General features: G+C 37.6%; 1 protein-coding gene across 3 annotated transcripts in view; it reads right to left on the bottom strand.

The window, feature by feature from the left end:
- Positions 1-1,133: 1,133 nt before the first annotated feature.
- Positions 1,134-18,458, bottom strand: part of BMPR1A (bone morphogenetic protein receptor type 1A) — a 140,349-nt gene continuing 123,024 nt past the window's right edge. For all 3 annotated transcript variants that reach the window (XM_059397955.1, XM_059397956.1, XM_059397954.1), the window contains 6 exons: positions 13,894-14,038; positions 9,522-9,714; positions 7,517-7,814; positions 5,710-5,885; positions 4,366-4,496; positions 1,134-4,278 (listed from right to left, as the gene is read on the bottom strand). In XM_059397955.1, coding sequence (XP_059253938.1) covers positions 4,153-4,278; positions 4,366-4,496; positions 5,710-5,885; positions 7,517-7,814; positions 9,522-9,714; positions 13,894-14,038 — 1,069 coding nt within the window. In that variant the 3' untranslated portion in view covers positions 1,134-4,152. The remainder of the gene's footprint in view (positions 4,279-4,365; positions 4,497-5,709; positions 5,886-7,516; positions 7,815-9,521; positions 9,715-13,893; positions 14,039-18,458) is intronic.

Here is an 18,458-nt window from a genome sequence, read left to right as displayed (position 1 = left end):
AGATGAACACTCTCTTGACATGACTAGTAGGAATGTGCCCGGAAAACCCTCCGGGCAGTAATATGGCCACACTTACCAAGAACCTTAGACTGTTTTTCATCTTAAATAGTCCAAGTTCATATCCACTAGTCCCACTTTTAGGAATGTAATTTAAGAGAATAAATTTATGTGTTAAAAGATGTATGTACAAGGATGTTTAATACATTCATTATATATATTTTAAAACAATGGAAATAACCCAATTATTCAACAGGGAATTATTAAAAAATTATTCCATCTACTTGGTAGAATATTATGTAGTTAATTTTTGAAAGTTACATTTTTTTTTTTTTAAGATTTTATTTATTTATTTGTGAGAGAAAGAGAGAGCATGAAAGGAGAGAGGTCAGCAGGAGAAGCAGACTCCCCGCCGGGCAGGGAGTCCAATGCAAGACTCGATTCCGGGACCCCAGGTTCATGACCTAAGCCAAAGGCAGTCGCTCAACCAATTGAGCCACCCAGGCGCCCCTAAAGTTACATTTTTTTTTAAAAAGATTTTATTTATTTGACAGAGAGAGATCACAAGTAGGCAGAGAGGCAAGCAGAGAGAGAGAGGAGGAAGCAGGCTCCCTGCTGAGCAGGGACCCTGAGATCATGACCTGAGCCGAAGGCTGAGGCTTTAACCCACTGAGCCACCCAGGCGCCCCTAAAGTTACATTTTTCAATGGATATTAAAGACATACTATGATCTAAAATCTTGTAAAAAAAAAAAAGCCCCAGAAAAAAAACCTAGAAACATTCAAATGTAAATAGGAGTATATTTGGCAATAGAATTGTGAAGGTTTTTAGTCACTTCTTTAATCTTTCCTGCGTTTTCCAAAATTTCTGCAATGAGTATGTATTTTTAGAATTAATTTTTTTTTTAAAAGGGAAATGACTCTTCACTCTAATAGGTTTTTAACTGCTCTATCTACACAAAGGAAAGAGTATGCCGTCACTTACCTGCCATGTGTTCCACACTTGATTTCTGATAGCTGAAATGCACATCTCAGGGATGAATGTATGTCTACGAGCTTATCTGTTATAAAATCTCCCCAGACATGTGACTTCTGATACACAATACAGTCCGAGTATCACAAAACACATCACTAAAGTATACTAAAATAAGGTTATTTACTTAAAAATGATACATTGGATGTAATCTATATATAGAACAAAGCAATTAATGGTAAACTTAATAAGGCACCTTTTAAACCAGATGCTGTACAAAATACATTTAGTGTGTTACATATCAAAGATGAATCTGTATTTTTGGTGTTTTACAATTGCATAATAAAACTGTTTTTAACCGTTCTTTCAATGTCTATGTACAACTTCCCTAATTAAGCTATAATGATATTTTCATTTTATACAATATATACTACATTTTAGTTTTTAAATGGGCAAGGACAATGGTCACTAAAAGGGCTTAAATAATTCCACTGGAAGCATAGTACAGAGCACGAGCTAAAATTACAATATTTAATCCTTTGCAAAGCAGTATTCACATACTTTCCTTATGGGATGATCATTCCATGTGGCTTTGTATGCTGCTGCCCGAGATTTAATTCGGTCTTCCTGAACATGTCGGTTCTTTGCAGTTTTCACAGTGACTCTCATAATAGCACTGAGGCAAGATGATGAATGAACTGCCACCCTATTTTGACACCTGACCCACGCAAATAAATAGTACCCCTTTAAACAGTGTAAGAGCTGCAACAATCTTTTTTTTTTTTTTAATAAAAAATCTATTAGTATTTCTGTTGAGATTATTTTAGATGTTTGCAATATAGCCAAACAACATGTATGAGAAGAAACACAAGTGATTTAATTTATAAAATCTTGCCTGGAATAAGTTATTATCAAATTTGATCTTGAGCCAGTTTAAGAGATACAGGATTCTTTTTAAAAGTTGTATTACATTTTTGCTCTGAACTCAAGAAGAGCATATGTAATTGCTTCCACATACTACTTCAACATTTCTAAGAACAGAGTTTGCCTTTCTTTACATATGTTCTTTGCTATTAAGTTGACAAATAATGTTCAGGACTTATAATTTGGCCAATAAAAAATAAAGCAAGATAAACCTTAGATTAAGATCAGAGCTCAGAAGTGTTCTTAAATCACAAGGCAACATGGATTAGACTCTCTCTCAATATAAGGGAGGAAATTCTGAAAGAACATGTTATTGGGTACTACCAATATCTACATTTACTTATTTTCCTCAACACATCAAACTTTAATTATGTTAGATGAAAATTACTAAACTTAGTCAAAGACCATGAAAGCAGATTTCAAAACTGTGAAGTTTGATTTGTAAATACCGTTAAGAGTTTCATCCTTAAATGCCAGTCAGGCTTTTGGTAATGGATGGTACACACTCTGATTCCTCCCCTTTAAAGATTTTTAACTATGTTGTGATATAATCACATTTATTTTATGTTACATTCAAAGAAAACTGCTTCACTTTATGCACCTATGAGTTCTTCGCTCAGGATAAGACAATATTTAGAAGGCATTGGAGAAGTGTAAGTTTAAGTAAATCAGAATTATTCCTTGGGATAACATGGCATCCATAAAATATGTAGCATTTTATTGAATAACAGCTATATGGTATAAATACAGGTAATGAATAGATACTGAACTTTTTTGCCTGACTCTTCATTGTCTTCACAAGTTATGGAACAGAAATCATAAAACCAAAAATTTCAAATGATTTAAATGCCCCAAACAGCTGTTGATAAGTTCATATCAGCTCTGATATAGAAACTTCTAACTGGAGGATCCTTTCATAAAGAAAAATTGAGATGATGACATCTAATGAAAGTATATGCCTGAGCCCAGATTTGATATACTCCTCTGAATGCATTAATTCTGACAATCTGTAAGTACTTATACTTTATAACATTTTTTTCTGATGATCTTTTCATTTTCTTCCCTTAAGAATGGGATATGAGGTACACATGAGAGCCGGTTCTACAGTATCAATGTGTGTACATATATAAAATATGGGTTGTAAAGAAGGTGTTTTGCAAATAAAGCATATTACACACAAAATATAAATAACTTCCCTTTTAAAAGTTACTGAGAATAAAGAATATAGAACACGATTATAGGCACTTACATTGCTATCAGATGCAGTAATTAGTAATTCACTTCAATAAGAAGTGTTTTCTTTAGAAGGTTCATGGCATCGGAAGTTCCAACTTTGGATAAGATGCTTTTCATGACAAAAGAAAGAATTACCAAAAAGAAAAAGAAAGAGAAGGAAGGGAGGAAGGGAGGTGGGGGGAGAGGAGAGGGGAGAAGAGAGGAAGGAAGGAAGGAAGAAAAAGATGGCAATGAAAGGAAAACAGTCCAAACTTACAGACACTTCAAACTTCTTTTGGCCTTTATGGTAAAACATCAAGTTGGCAGAGAAGCTAGCTCACTTGCAAGGTAAATAAATGGCTTTTATGTGATTGGAGAATCTTGGTCAGATAATGCACTTTTTAAAGCACAAAACCAACAGCCACCAACATCTTCCTGTGCATTCACAAATTATTTTCTTCTAATTCAAACGGCAGCAGAGGAATCCTGGTGTGTGCATGTGTGCGCATACACACACCAACAATATCAAAGCATGACAAACTATCATAAACTAAGTAGTACCCCGAACAGATCATAATCCATAGGCTGTTTACAAAGGCAGAACACAAACAGATTAATTTTCCTCAGGTAGAAGGCAAAAATGTGTACTTCTCCATCTCTGCTGAATTCATTTATCTTCTTAAGGCTTTCACAGAAAGCACCATTTTATGAACAGGAAATTCAGTACCCAGAGTTTAACTGGAGACATTAATAATCAGGATCGAAGCCTTGATGCAGTTCATAAAAACCCAATAAAAAAAAAAAGGCATCAAAAACCACAATTTTAAAATAAAGCTGTCCATATATAAAGAACGAAGTGTTTAGAAGTTCCCAGCTTGTTATTCTACAGAGTACTGAAAGGTTTAATATTAGCAGCCTGTGAAGGTGTAGTGAGTAAAGAGTCTGAGAACCAAGTTAGCATCCTTATTCTACTCTAATTCCACCCGTTCCTCGGGTGAAAACAGTTCTTGCAATCTAGAATTTCTCCTCATGCTTGTTTCGCTGTCAAATCTTTACATCTTGGGATTCAACCATCTTGGCAAGGGTCTTCTTGATTCTCAGAGCTGTAAGTCTGGAGGCTGGATTGTGGGCCCAGCATTCTGACATGAGCTTCAGAACTGCTCGTAGACACTGAAAAGCAAAGAGAATGCAGTGAGCACATAAAGATCTTTGACAACACTTACCAATCACTTCCCCAGGGGATGGAGCTCCACTTACTTCATCACTGTTCCACCGATTGGACACAATTGGCCGCAAACGTTTGACACACACAACCTCACGCATATCTTCGTATGATGGATCATTGGGCACCATATTGTAATATGGCAACTGGTACTCTTCTACTATCCCTGCAGGGAGTGAGAAAGCACAGTGGGCACAAAAATGGCTGGACAAAATGTATCAAGCTACTCCGCACCACTTACTGAACTATGAGAGTTAAAATGGATTCCTAAATAAAGAAGAGAACTATAGAGCAAATGATTCACTTTTAATAGTAAATGTGTTTTCTTCTCTTTTTTCTGTGCCTATTTCCTCTACCTCCATCACGGTCCCCATCATACCTGTGGACCTACCTATATCCCTTGGGGAAAGTAAGGTGAAGTGCTCGTTTACCATCAATTATTTATTTATTTATTTTGCATGCGCGCATACACAAGAGAGCAAGCAAGCCAGGGAGGGGCAGAGGGAGAGGGAGAATCTTAAGCTCCATGCTCAGCATGGAGCCAGATGTGGGGTCTAATCTCCCAACCAGCTCATGACCTGAGCTGAAACCAAGAGTCAGTCACTTACCTGACTGAGCCACCCAGGTGCCCCTTCAATTTTTAATTTGATTACTTATATACATAATTGTTCTTACTAATGAATGTGGTTTTTGTTTTTTATTTTGCCTTACTTCGTTCTGCAGTAGAAAGACAACATGATATGCAGAAAAGAGGTAACACAGCAGGCTGGAGAGTGCTATTCTTTGAAAAGGCCTGCTTGCAGGGTTGGCACTGGGCCGGTATCTGGGAACTTGCTGGGCACTTACCTACACACTCCTATAATACTTTCCCTAAATGATAAGGGTCACTCACTGTTGTGCCTAGACTATCTGTACAAACAATATGGTTTATGCTGAACACCTGCTCTCCTTCTAGGGGTCTGGAATTCTGGTACATGCTAGGTGGAGGGTGCCCACGTGACCAGCCTCCAAAAATATCTTTGGTTACTAGGTCTCTAATGAACTTTCCTGGATGACAATATTTCACATGTCATAACTCACTCCTGGAGGACTGAAGCACATCCTGTTGTGACTCCACTGGGAGAGGACTTCTGGAAGCTTGTACCTGATTTCCTCTGAACTTTGCTCCATGCACCATTTCCCTTGGGTGATTGTATCTGTATCCTCGCACTGTAATAAATCTTAGCTGTGAGGACAATGATATGCTGAGACCTGTATGTCCTTGTAGTGAAATCACAGAACCTGGGAGTGGCCTTGGGGATCCCTGACATATGTGACATCTAGGTCATATAAATGGAGCTGTGAATAATGAGGATACAACCCACTACCTGAATTCTTACCTCCTGTGATACAACGACGAGCCATTTCCCAAATAATCAGGCCAAAGCTATAGATGTCGGCCATTATGTAGGGCTGGAAATGGTTTTTATTCAAGCTCTCATCTAGCACTTCCGGAGCCATGTAGCGTTTGGTACCCACCCTGGTATTCAAGGGTACGTCAACTTCATTTGTGTCGCTGAAAGAGAAGACAGTGTTCAGGTTGAGGGCCAGGAACAGAACAGTTTATCTTGTATTTTTGTCTCATTTTGTAAGTCAGATTCTTCCTTCCATGTGTACACACACACACACACACACACACACACACCACATAAATATATAAAAAAATTAAATTAAAAAAAAATCTACCTACCTACCTACTTACCAATTTTATATCTCAACATTCCCTTAACCGAATTCTCTGGGACCAGATAAGATCTTAAAATTTAGCATTTCCCAGATTTTAGAAAAGTAATATACTCTTTAATATATGTTACAGATTACACAACACCCCAGAGCAGGGTCCGGGACAGCACCTAATCAGAATCATTACTGTTTGCAGTGAAAAGCTAAGGATGAATATTCATATTATCCTGGATAAAGACAGTAAACACCTCATATCAGTTCAAGTTCTGTCACCAGACATGTTTAGTGCCTCTTAAGAAAAAAGACGGTACTGAAAAGAAGAAAGCACAGTAGATAATTATGTCCCAGAACAAGCAAATGTAAAACTAAATTGAGAGGAATCACTGCCTTTACTCTTCTCATATGATAAACTCTGCCTTTGTGACACAGGATTACATTTTCTTTTTGGGTCCAACCAACTTAGTTCTGTTGCCAGTAATGTTTACATAATCATGTTGACAATCAGTAATAAATGGCGTTTACTAGTTTTTCAATTTTTGGACTAAATTTTAGAGTTGGAAGACATAAATGCTTTGTTACTTAGGCCCCCAATTCTGGCAGGTTCTGGAAACTACTTTGAAGCCAAGATTAATGTAATGTATTTTAGATTTTCTTAAACAATACCTGATGAGTATTTGAGCTAATGAGGACCACAACAATAAAGAACAACAGGACCAGAACAGTGTAACAGCTAGCGAAGTACTTTTATTTTATAACCTGAAATGAATTCTGAAATTCATTTCATGGCTGCTGTATCCTTGGAGTTTTAAAAGTATTATAAAAGCTTCAATGGTTTCCTAAAAATTTGATAATTCTATATAAAAAATATCAACAATTTCAAGTGGTGATGGAGAAACGCATACTTCTATCTCTGTTTATGGGAGTGTAAACTCACGAACGCTTCCTTAAGGGAGAGCTTGCAATTATACTGGACTTTAACAGGCACATACTCTGTGTAGCCCCTTCTCTAGGAATCCACCACGAACAAATACTTACACAAGCAGTCAAGGATATTACATATAGGTAAAATACAACGTGTATTAAGGCATTTTTCAAATAATAGAGACAACTTTAATGCCCATCAGTTGGGTCACAGAAGATCCACATAATGGAAAATTGCATCAACACTGTTTCAAAGAATGAAGCAAATCTACATAAATTACAATAGAATGATGTCTAAGACAATAAAAAGCAGGAAATCAAGAATTATGTAGAGTAGGATGCAATTTTTGTAAAAAACAAAACAAAACACAAAAACCCTAAAAAACAGAAAAACAAATACCAAGACAAAAAATCCCAACTATTTATTTTTATAACCAGATAAGTCCAAAACCATGTTTGGAATTCCACTATCCTGAATCCAAATAGGCAAATATCTTTTGGAGAGTCCAACAATTTCAAAACAGTAGGCAAAGAACCGCTTACCTGTTGAATTTGACAGCAAGGCCCAGGTCAGCGATACAGCAACTTCCATTTCTCTTAATGAGGATGTTTTTGCTTTTTAGGTCTCGATGAGCTATTGCAGGCTTTCCTTGGGTGCCATAAATTTCTGTGTGGAGATGGCACAGACCACAGGCAGCCGAATAAGCCAGCTTGAGCAGGGCTCTGGTGTCTAGTGTGGCACATTTCAGGAAATCATAGAGGGATCCATTTTCATGGTAATCAGTAATCAAATAGAGCTGAGTCCAGGAACCTGTACCTTTAATGTCTGCTGCTATGAAACCTGTTCAATTAATGGATTTAAAGGGTTAGTTACCAGAGATGGGCAAGAAGAATATTGAATGCTAATTCAGGATACTGAAAATAACTTTGGTATCTTGTATAGATAATAAAAATTTAATTTGCCTAACAATATCTCTTGAATGTGTACCATTCTTTCCTGCCATTTACACAGACAACTCTACATTTCTGCAGTATATTTGAAATAATCTTAATGATAATCATGAAAATGACAATCATATGTCTAAGAAAAAAATCATGTATCAGAAAATAGCCTGGGGAAATGCTGTCCATCTCCATGATTCTCTAAGCACAATGGAAGGTGGAAAAACTTTCAATTTCAAACTGAAAAGTGAACACATTAAAGAGAGTTAAAATGTTCAACCACAAGTTTGTTCCTAAGCCAGGTGCCATTTGCCCATCAAGCCTCAGCACATCTGCATTTCTCTCTGGCTCACTGATAAGCAGGGCCATGATACTGGCCTCCGTTCTTTCTTTTCTTGTCCCTTTTCCCTTCAGAAGAAGGTCAGTAATTGCTGGGTTGAATAATGCGTTCCTCCCATACCATGCCAATTAATGTTCACTTGGTACCCGTATATGTGACCTTCTTTGGAGTAGGGTCTTTGTAGATAGAACCAAGTTCAGAGGAAGTCAATACTAGATTAGGGTGGGTCCTGATTCAATGACCTATATCCTTACAAAAGGGGAATGTGGACATAAAGGGGTAAGGGCCATGGGACAACAGAGAGTAAGAGTGTTATCTCCAAGCCAAGAAGTGCCCAAAGTTGCTGGCAGTCACCAGAAGCTGGGGGGAGGAGATAAGGAAGGGGCCTCTCCTAGAGCCTTCAGAGAGCATGGCCCTGCTGACACCCTCCTTTTAAACTACTGGCTTCCGGGGGCGCCTGGGTGGCTCAGTGGGTTAAGCCGCTGCCTTTGGCTCAGGTCATGATCTCAGGGTCCTGGGATCGAGCCCCGCATCGCATCGGGCTCTCTGCTCAGCAGGGAGCCTGCTTCCTTCTCTCTCTCTCTGCCTGCCGCTCTGCCTACTTGTGATCCCTGTCTGTCGGATAAATAAAATATTAAAACAAACAAACAAACAAAAAAACTACTGGCTTCCATAACTCCGGGAAAATAAATTTCTGTTGTTTTAAGCCACCCAGTTTGTTGTAATTTGTTGTGACAGCCCTTAGGAAACTAACAGTTAAGTGTCTGGAATACTTGTGGCAATGTGCTATGCACTCTCTAAATTAAAGGGTAGGGAAACAGCAGCTGAAAAGTCAGGGAAGCTAGAGGAGTTTCTGTACTCTACTGATCAGATCATACCTAATTATTTTTCTGTTTTATAAAGAAAGTGGGGAAGGGCATTCAGTTTATAAAAGGCAAAATGCATGTATAGTTAAAGTTACATTAGAAAATTGCTTAAATTACCTTTAAAAAACTTGGGCTGTGTTACTCTAGGAGTAAGTCCAATAAAGTAGTACTACTTCCAATTTGAAACTCCCTATTGTTTTCCTAGCTGGAGAGTAAACCAAACCGTTGGTGGGCATGCAGGATTGTTTTGTATTTAAACTGTGTATTCTCTTGGGTTTCCTTGAGCCAGATGCACATAATGGAATTCATGTATGTTTTCACAGCCTGTGTGGCAGGCTTCCACTGCACCCCACTAACCCTGTTGGAATATGGGATCGGCCAAAACCAAACATGTACCCACCAAGTATGTTTTCATGGCGCATCAGCACAGTCTGATAGATTTCCGTTTCTCGAAACCAGCTAGCTTCTTCGGTGGTAAAAAACACTTTGACTGCCACCTTTTCACCACGCCATTTGCCCATCCACACTTCTCCGTACCGGCCTTTACCAACTTGCCGAACCATCTGAATCTGTTTGGCAATAGTTCGCTGAACCTTCACAGAGAAAAGCAAAATGTTTGTGCCGTTCTTGATGAAAAGAACCTGCTGAGACCGAGAAAGTGTGGCCCATGGCCTGTCCCATCAAAAAGGACGGGATGTACAACCAAAACACCCCAACGGTAGAATTTATAAAGGATTTAAAAGAAGATGAAACAACATAAAATATATTGTGAAATCGCACATTAACGGGTTAGTCAACGTGACAGACTGTTTGCAGAAATGGCTGACATACTTCCACTCCCAGTCTCAGTCCACACACCCTTGGGTAGTCTCCTCTGCAGACTCTGGGCGTGGACACAGGATTTGTTTTTGCCAATGGAACGACAGCAAATGTGATTCAAGTGGAGACCTGAAAAGTGTTTGTGCTCTGGGGCCTGCCCTTCCTTGCTGTTCTGGAGAACTCTGTGACGGGTGAATGAAACCCTGGGAGCCACCGGCCATGTCCGTGAACTATACCATCTAACTCTAGCTGAGCAGGGCCAGAAAAGGAACTGCCCAGCAGACCCACAGAATCATGAGAAATAATAAATGTCTGTTGCTTCAAGCCACTAAACTTAGGAGTGCTTTACTATGCAGCAAGATCTAAATGATAGTTAAAAATCTTCCACTCAAGGGTGCCTGGGTGACTCAGTGGGTTAAAGCCTCTGCCTTCGGCTTGGGTCGTGATCCCAGGGTCCTGGGATTGAGTCCTGTGTTGGGCTCTCTGCTCAGCAGGAAGCCTGCTTGTGATCTCTGTCTGTCAAATAAATAAAATCTTTAAAAAAAAAAAAAAATTTCCACTCAAGTCATTAAGACCATCCATGATCTGGCCCCTACCTGACTCTCCAGCCTCATCGTTTGCTATCATGACCTGCCCTCACCCTTCTTATTCACCTTATTTCAGCTTTTACAATTCACTCGTGCATATTCCTGTCTCAGGGTCTTTTGGCATGTGCAGTTTCCGTTACTTAAGAGGGTTGTTTCTCATAAAAAATTAAAAAAAAAAAAAAAAAAAAGAGGGTTGTTTCTCTGTGGAACACCTTCATAGCACACATATATCTTTCAGCTGCTGCACTTATCACAATTATAATTTTATTATTATTTATATATTGTTTGAATTCTATTCCTTCCTACTCACAGAATATAGGGACTTGTTTAGGGGAACACCGAAATGTAGTAAGCGCTTTCATTAATTTTTGTTGACTCAGAGACACACATTAATTGCTACTTTTCATTTTCAGAACCAATAGCAGCCATTCTAAATTAAAAAGAACCCCAAGGTCCAGGTTGGAAATGCAGTTAAAATGAACTAGCTTTTGTGCATACCTAAACTGACTGACTTTATGTATCACTTATTTCTGAATCCTTCTGTAACTTTTAAAGAAAGGATTATTGAGGTATAAGTTACATATAACAAAATCCACTCTTTTTGACAATTGCGTTTAGATAAGTGTACACAGTCATGTAACCACCAACACCACAATTAAGATACAGAAGGTTTCCATCACCCAATAAATTTCCTTCTTGCCTCTTTAAGTCAATCCCCTCCCCATCCACCCCCAGGCCGTGGCATCACTGATCTGTTTTCTTTCCCTACAATTTTTTATCTTTTCTAGAATATCACATAAATGAAAACATACAATATGTAGTCTTTTGCGCCTAGCTTTTTTTGCTTAGCATAAAACACTTCAAAATTCATCTGTACTGTTGTTGCCTGTATCAGTAGTTTTTTATTGATGAGGAATGTTCCACTGGATGAGTGCAGATCTCCTCTGTAAATACTTCGTGGAAGAACTGCTTCATGGTAATTTATTTTCATATATATACACACACACACACACACACATTATATGCGCTTCACCTTTTAGTCAACTGTCAATCAGCTTCCCAAAGTGCCTGAAATGTTTTCATTTCAATCAGCAATATATGAGATTTCTAGCTGATCTATATTCTTTTTTTTAATTAATTAATTAATTAATTAATTATTAAAATTTTTATCCCCAGGGGTACAGGTCTGTGAATCGCCAGGTTTACACACTTCACAGCACTCACCAAAGCACATACCCTCCCCAATGTCCATAACCCACCCCCCTTCTCCCAACCCCCCTCCCCCCAGCAACCCTCAGTTTGTTTTGTGAGATTAAGAGTCACTTATGGTTTGTCTCCCTCCCAATCCATCTTGTTTCATTGATTCTTCTCCTACCCACTTAAGCCCCCATGTTGCATCACCAGCTGATCTATATTCTTTTCCGCACATAATATTCTCAGTCTTAGTCACACTAGTGGATGTGCAGTGTCTTGCTTTGATGTTAATTTGCTTTTTCCTGCCTTTTCATGTGCTTATCTGCCATTCCTTTCTCTTATTTTGGGAAGTATCTGTTCAAATCTTCTGTCCATTTTTAAAAATTGGGTTGTCTTATTACTGAATTGTAGACGAACACAAACTCTTTCAGATCTGTGTTGCCAGTTTGTGACTTATTTTTTTCCTTTAAGTGTCTTTTGAATAGGAAAAATTTCAAATTTTGAGAAAGCCTAATTTATCATCTTAAAAAATGATTCATGTCTTTTGTGTCCTAAGAAACCTTTGGTTAACCCAAGGTCACAATGATTTTCTAAAACATTTTCTTTTAAAGGTTTTTACACTTTAACTTTACATTTTACATTTAAGTCTATGGCCCATTTCAAGGTAATTTCATATCTGGAGATACAGGTCGTGATACACTTTTTGGGAAATGGATGCTCAATCTTCCCTGCATAACATGTGGAACAGACTGTCTTCTCCCCACTGAATTACTCTGCCACCCCAATCAAGTGGTATTTTGTGTCCATTTCTACACTTCATTCTCTCAAGTGACATGTGTGTCCATTTCTATGGACATTCTCTTCCACTGACACATGCATTTATCCTTATCCTCAAGGACCACACTAAACTGATTACTGTAGCTTTACAGTAGGTCCAGAAATCAGGTAGTGAATCCTCTTTCTTCTTTTGTTTTGGCTCTTCCAGGTCCTTTGCATTTCCACATAAATGTTAGATTAGTTTATCAATTTCTACAAATGTTTGCTCCGGATTGAATGAAAACTGTAGGTCAACTTACAACAACTGAAATTTTAACACTGAGTCTACTGACTCACAAACAGGATATACATCTCCCCTTATTTAGGGCTCTGTTAATTTCTTTTTTTTTTTTTTTTTTAAAGATTTTATTTATTTATTTGACAGACAGAGATCACAAGCAGGCAGAGAGGCAGGCAGAGAGAGAGGGGAGGAAGCAGGCTCCCTGCGGAGCAGAGAGCCCGATGCGGGGCTCGATCCCTGGACCCTGGGATCATGACCTGAGCCAAAGGCAGAGGCTTTAACCCACTGAGCCACCCAGGCGCCCCAGGCTCTGTTAATTTCTTTTGGCAACGTTTTCTAATTTTCAGTGCAGAGGTCTTACATAAATTTTGTTAAGCTTATTCTAAAATATTTTATTTTTTTGAAGCTATTTTAAAATGATACTGCTTTTAATATTTTAATTCCTAACTGCTCATTGCCAGTATAACTAAATTCAATGATTTCTGTAGAGTGACTTTATGGTCTGTCACCCTGATAAACTCACTTGGGGGTTGTTGTAGCTTCATGGTAACATCCTTGAAATTTTTCTTTGTAGATAATCATGTTGTCTCCTCATGAAGACAGTTTTACTTTTACTTTTCTAATTCAATCAAAGAATTATTTAATTCAATAAATTTAAAAATTAGAGAACAGTCTATTTACTTTAAACAAATGCAATTAAACAATTAAAAATATGTCTGATATCTAGCATTTATTAATTTGAAATAGTTATACTTCTCTCAACCAATGAGTTTAATCTTAGGTGCAAGGAATTTATACCTGACCCCTCTTCATGTTGGCTGTTCAAAGCAAAACTCGCAAGCTAACGCTAGCACTTATACACCACTGCATGATCACATTTTCTCTCCTAACTGCTTGTGGCTCTATCTTCCGGCCTATTCTATTTTTCTTGTTTCATAGTTCTTATTTTTAACTGATTCTTCTTGCATGACTACAGCCATCTTTTTAAATAAGGAGGAAGGAAAAAATGTGTTAAGTAACGTTCCCTAATCTGTAACAATGACACTGCCTACCCTCATATAAGGATACATTCTGTACCAATAAACCATTCATGTTCATATGACATTTTATCTTACCAATAAAGGTAGCCCAGATCCACTACCAGAACTCTGTGACTGGTCAATAAGGTCTTTTAATGATTCTCCAACTGGAATAAATGCTTCATCTTGTTCCAAATCACGATTATAACGACGTCTGCTTGAGATGCTCTTGCAATAATGTCTTTTAAAAAAGCAGAAAATAACCTACATTAAAATTCCAAAATTACAAAATTCTAGGGTGAGAAAAATCTTGAGGCTGTCAATACCATTATCCTTTCTTCAGATAGGATCACATCCAAGTTAGTCTTACAGGATAATATCTCTTCTGTTAAAGTCAAGTCCAAGAATGGAGTTTATGAGGTAGAGTTCTATGTACACGCTAAAATGGAAAGATGTCTACAGTACACTGGCTAGTGGAAAAAAAAAAACATTAATAAACAGCATGCAGAGTGTGATCCTAGCCATATAATTTTTAAAAATTATATATATCTACATATGTCTAAAAAGATCAGAAGAGATACAGAACAAGTTCTAAATAACAGTTATTTCCAGGGATCCTGGACTACTCACCTTCTCCTTTACATGAGCATTTTGATTTGAATTTGTCAGTATTTTGAATTTTGTTGTGTCAAAATGAACAATGAATATAGTTCCATTTTAAAGAAGGGAAAAAGAATTTATGCAAAGAAATCAAATAAGTTCTCTGAACTCATTCTGACAGTTTTGAAGATTCTCTTCTTACAATTTCAGATTATGAAATATTTCAAACATACAGGAAAGTAGAGATTTAACTGCCACCCACGTGTAGACCATTTAAACTGAATAAATATTAACATTATATTTATTTTAAAGAAATAAACATTAGAAATATTTGAAGCTCCTGCCACTTCCCTGATTAATTCCATTTCCTTCCTTTACTTTTGAGAAACAAACACCATCCTGAAAGGTTGTTACGTCCTCTTCCTATTTATCTACCACCGATGTACATATTTATAAACAACACTGTTTCTCTGGATACAAATGGACTCGAATGGCATATGCTGTATTTACTTGATATCCTTCTAAAACACACACACACACACACACACACACACACACACACACACAAACTTCCTTATATACTTAACCGTATCGATACATGTTTAAAAACAGGGGCTCATGTTTATTGATGCTGAGTGTGTCAGGCCTTGTTCTAGGACTTACTTCATCTTTACAAAACTAAGAGGTGAATACTGTTGCTCCTGTTTTACAGGTGAGAAAACCATGGCCCAGAGGTTCATCATCTGTCCCAAGTCAGACACCACCAGGTGATGAGGCTGGGATCCAAACCCAGACTGGGTCTGGGAGCCATGGTCTCCATCATTACTATTCTGCCAGAGAAATGATTTAAATGGTGCCTTGGGTTCTTGTTAGAAATTTACCCTGATGGCCATATTTGTTAATTCCGAAAGTTTGCTAATACAAATAGTTGTTACTATTTGTAACAACAAAAAATTATTTTTGTGCCAGTCTCTTGAGCAAGAGTGTAAGAATTTCTTGAAGTTACACATACTTTTTTTTTTAAGATTTTATTTATTTATTTGACAGAGAGAGCACAAGCAGGGAGAGTGGAAGAGGAAGAAGCAGGCTCCCTGCTAAGCAGGACTTGATCCCAGCACCCTGAGATCATGACCCAAGCCGAAGGCAGTCACTTAACCAAATGAGCCATCCAGATGCCCCTCAAAAGTAGACATACTTTCAATTTTAGTGATATCACTAAACTGCTCTCCAAAGTGGAATAATTTATAAAGTATAGTAATGATATTATGCCATAAAATATTTTATATTTTATAATACTATATTTTATATATTTTATATTGTAAGTGCATTGATATAATTATAGAAATATATAACATATATTATACTATTATAGTATATACTATATGCAGAACATATATAGAACATATAGTATATACTATACTATTACTATTATGTATATTATACACTATGCTATATATTATACTACATATAATATTGTTTTTAATATATTATAAAATATATCACATTGTACATTTCCCCATATTCTAGTGCAAACCTAGAACTGGCATATTTTTAGACTGTTCATATTTTTTCCTACAGTTCATTTTTTTCCTGTGAACTGCTCATCATAGTTTTTGCCTATTCTATGAAGTACCTATTCTTGCTATTCAACAGGGATGTTTTCTCTCTTTTTCTCAATGATTCATTAGGAATTCCTTATGTAATCTGGATGCCAAATCTGATAATTATGCTACAAGAGTCTTTTCTCAGTCTGTTAGTATCCTGTCATTCCACTTACAGTGGTGATTTTTCCTCTCTTTTAAATACATGCTTTTATGCCTTAAGACCATCTTCTCAGCCCTGACATCATAGCACGTTTTAAGGGTGTTTAAATTCTAATTCTCTCATTTAGTCCTTTAACCCATTTGGCACTTACAGTAAAGAATGGAAATTATAGAAAGCGTCAAGTCAGATTTGTTTTCTCTCTGGATAGCCGAATAAACGTAGCCATTTTTCAACTTTATTTTTAAAATCTTACATGGGTAATTGACTCAAATGGTTTAAAATTTAAAAGGCACAAAAGTACACGCAATGAACAATCTTCCTCCTGCCCTTCCCTGTGCCATCAGTGAGGAACTGGAAAAAACCTGGAACTGGAACTATTTCCACAATTTCTTCGTTAATATTCTGAGGAGCATTTATGTCTATTTAGGTAAAAATACATACATTGCTGTTCACCTCCCATTTTTCTTCCCCCCCCCCCCCCGAAATGGTAGTGTACCGTAAATACTGTCCTGCATCTTGCTTTTTCACTTTGCAACCTCTCCGGGTGTTCAGTCCAAAGCAGTACATAAAGGGCCTCCTTTTCCTTTCCTGGTGGAACAGTAGTCCCTTGTACTGCAGTTAACCATTTCTTCACCAGGAACATTTACGTTGTTTCTAGTTTTACATAAGGCTAAAATGAAAAAAGTTTCTGGCATACCTGTATGCAAACTACTAGAAGTTAGACTGAATTTGGAATTTTGATGGAATGCTCTACTGACCTCCTCTTTGAAGGTTATACCAGTTACAAACCCCAACCATTATAGGACAGCCCATCCTTCCCACACTCACCTACACCTTTATAAACTTCTAGAACTTTGTTTTTTTTTTTTTATAAGATTTTACTTATTTATTTGACAGAGATCACAAGTAAGCAGAGGCAGGCAGAGAGAGAGGAAGGGAAGCAGGCTCCCTGCTGAGCAGAGAGCCCGATATGGGACTTGATCCCAGAACCCTGGGATCATGACCCGAGCTAAAGGCAGAGTCTTTAACTCACTGAGCCACCCAGGTGCCCTAGAACTTTGTTTTTAATTTTATCCAAGATCTACTCTCATCTATTTTTTAAAAAATCTGTGCATAACGGACTCCCCCAAAATGCAACTAATAATAGCCTGCTGTTGACTGAAAGCCTTACCAATAAAACAAATACCTGATTATCACATATTTTTTATCTGGTGTGTAGTATATGCTGTATTCTTAAAAAAAGAGAGAGCGAAATATTTTAAGAAAAATGACCAAGATTTTTTTTTTTTCAGATTTAATTAGAACTGTAAACCCATAGAGCCAAAGTACAAGAAACTCAAAGAAACCTACACCAAGGTACATCATTATCGAATTGCCCAAAACCAGTAATAAAAAAAAAATCTTAGATGCAGCCAGAGGAAAAGGGTAGATTAGGTATAGAAGAAGAAAGGTAAGAATGGGTGGTGACTTTTCAGGGGAAACAATGCATAAAGCAGAGCAGCAGCATCTTTAAAGTGCTCAAGGAAAGAGGTGCATGGGTAGCTCGGTTGGTTAAGCCTCTGCCTTCAGCTCAGGTCACGATCTCAGGGTCCTGGGAAATCTGCTCAGCGGGAAATCTGCTTCTTCTCCCTCTGCTTGTTGTCTTTCTGCCAAATAATATCTTTTTGACTGCACAGGGGTCAGTGCCCCTAACCCCTGCACTATTCAACACACACACACACACACACACACACACACGGCTGCTTGAAGTCCCACAACTCACTGGTGCTTAATTCATTTTTTAATAGTTTAGTTTCTTCTTTTAAAAAAGATTTTATTTATTTGACAGAGAGAGAGAGCACAAGTAGGGGGAGCAGCAGAGTGAGAGGAAGAAGCAGGCTCCCCACTGAGCAGGGAGCCTGATGCGGGGCTTGATCCCAGCACCCTGGGATCATGACCTGAGCCAAAAGCAAATGCTTAACAACTGAGCCACCCAGGCATTCCATTTGTTTAGTGTCTTCATGCCTGATCCTATTTTCTTCTACAGTAGCTAATCTGCCATTAATCTTATCCAGTGTACAGTTCATCTCAGCACATTATTTCATTTCCTGAAGTTTGATTTGGGTCTTCTATGTCTCTATTTACTTTTTGAACATATAAAATACAGTTGTAATAACTATTTTAATGCCCCCATCTACTAATTCTAAAACCTAGATCGATTCTACCTTGCTGTTTTTGATTTTTCATTATTGGTTGTATTGGTTGTATTTTTGCATGCCTGGTGATTGCTGAATGGATACAGACATTGTGAATTTTAC

The sequence above is a fragment of the Mustela nigripes genome, chromosome 4 (assembly GCF_022355385.1).
Source record: "Mustela nigripes isolate SB6536 chromosome 4, MUSNIG.SB6536, whole genome shotgun sequence".
NCBI classification, from domain to species: domain Eukaryota; kingdom Metazoa; phylum Chordata; class Mammalia; order Carnivora; family Mustelidae; genus Mustela; species Mustela nigripes.
The sequence above is the reverse complement of the archived record's forward strand: the minus strand, read 5'-3'. Positions and strand labels throughout refer to the sequence as shown.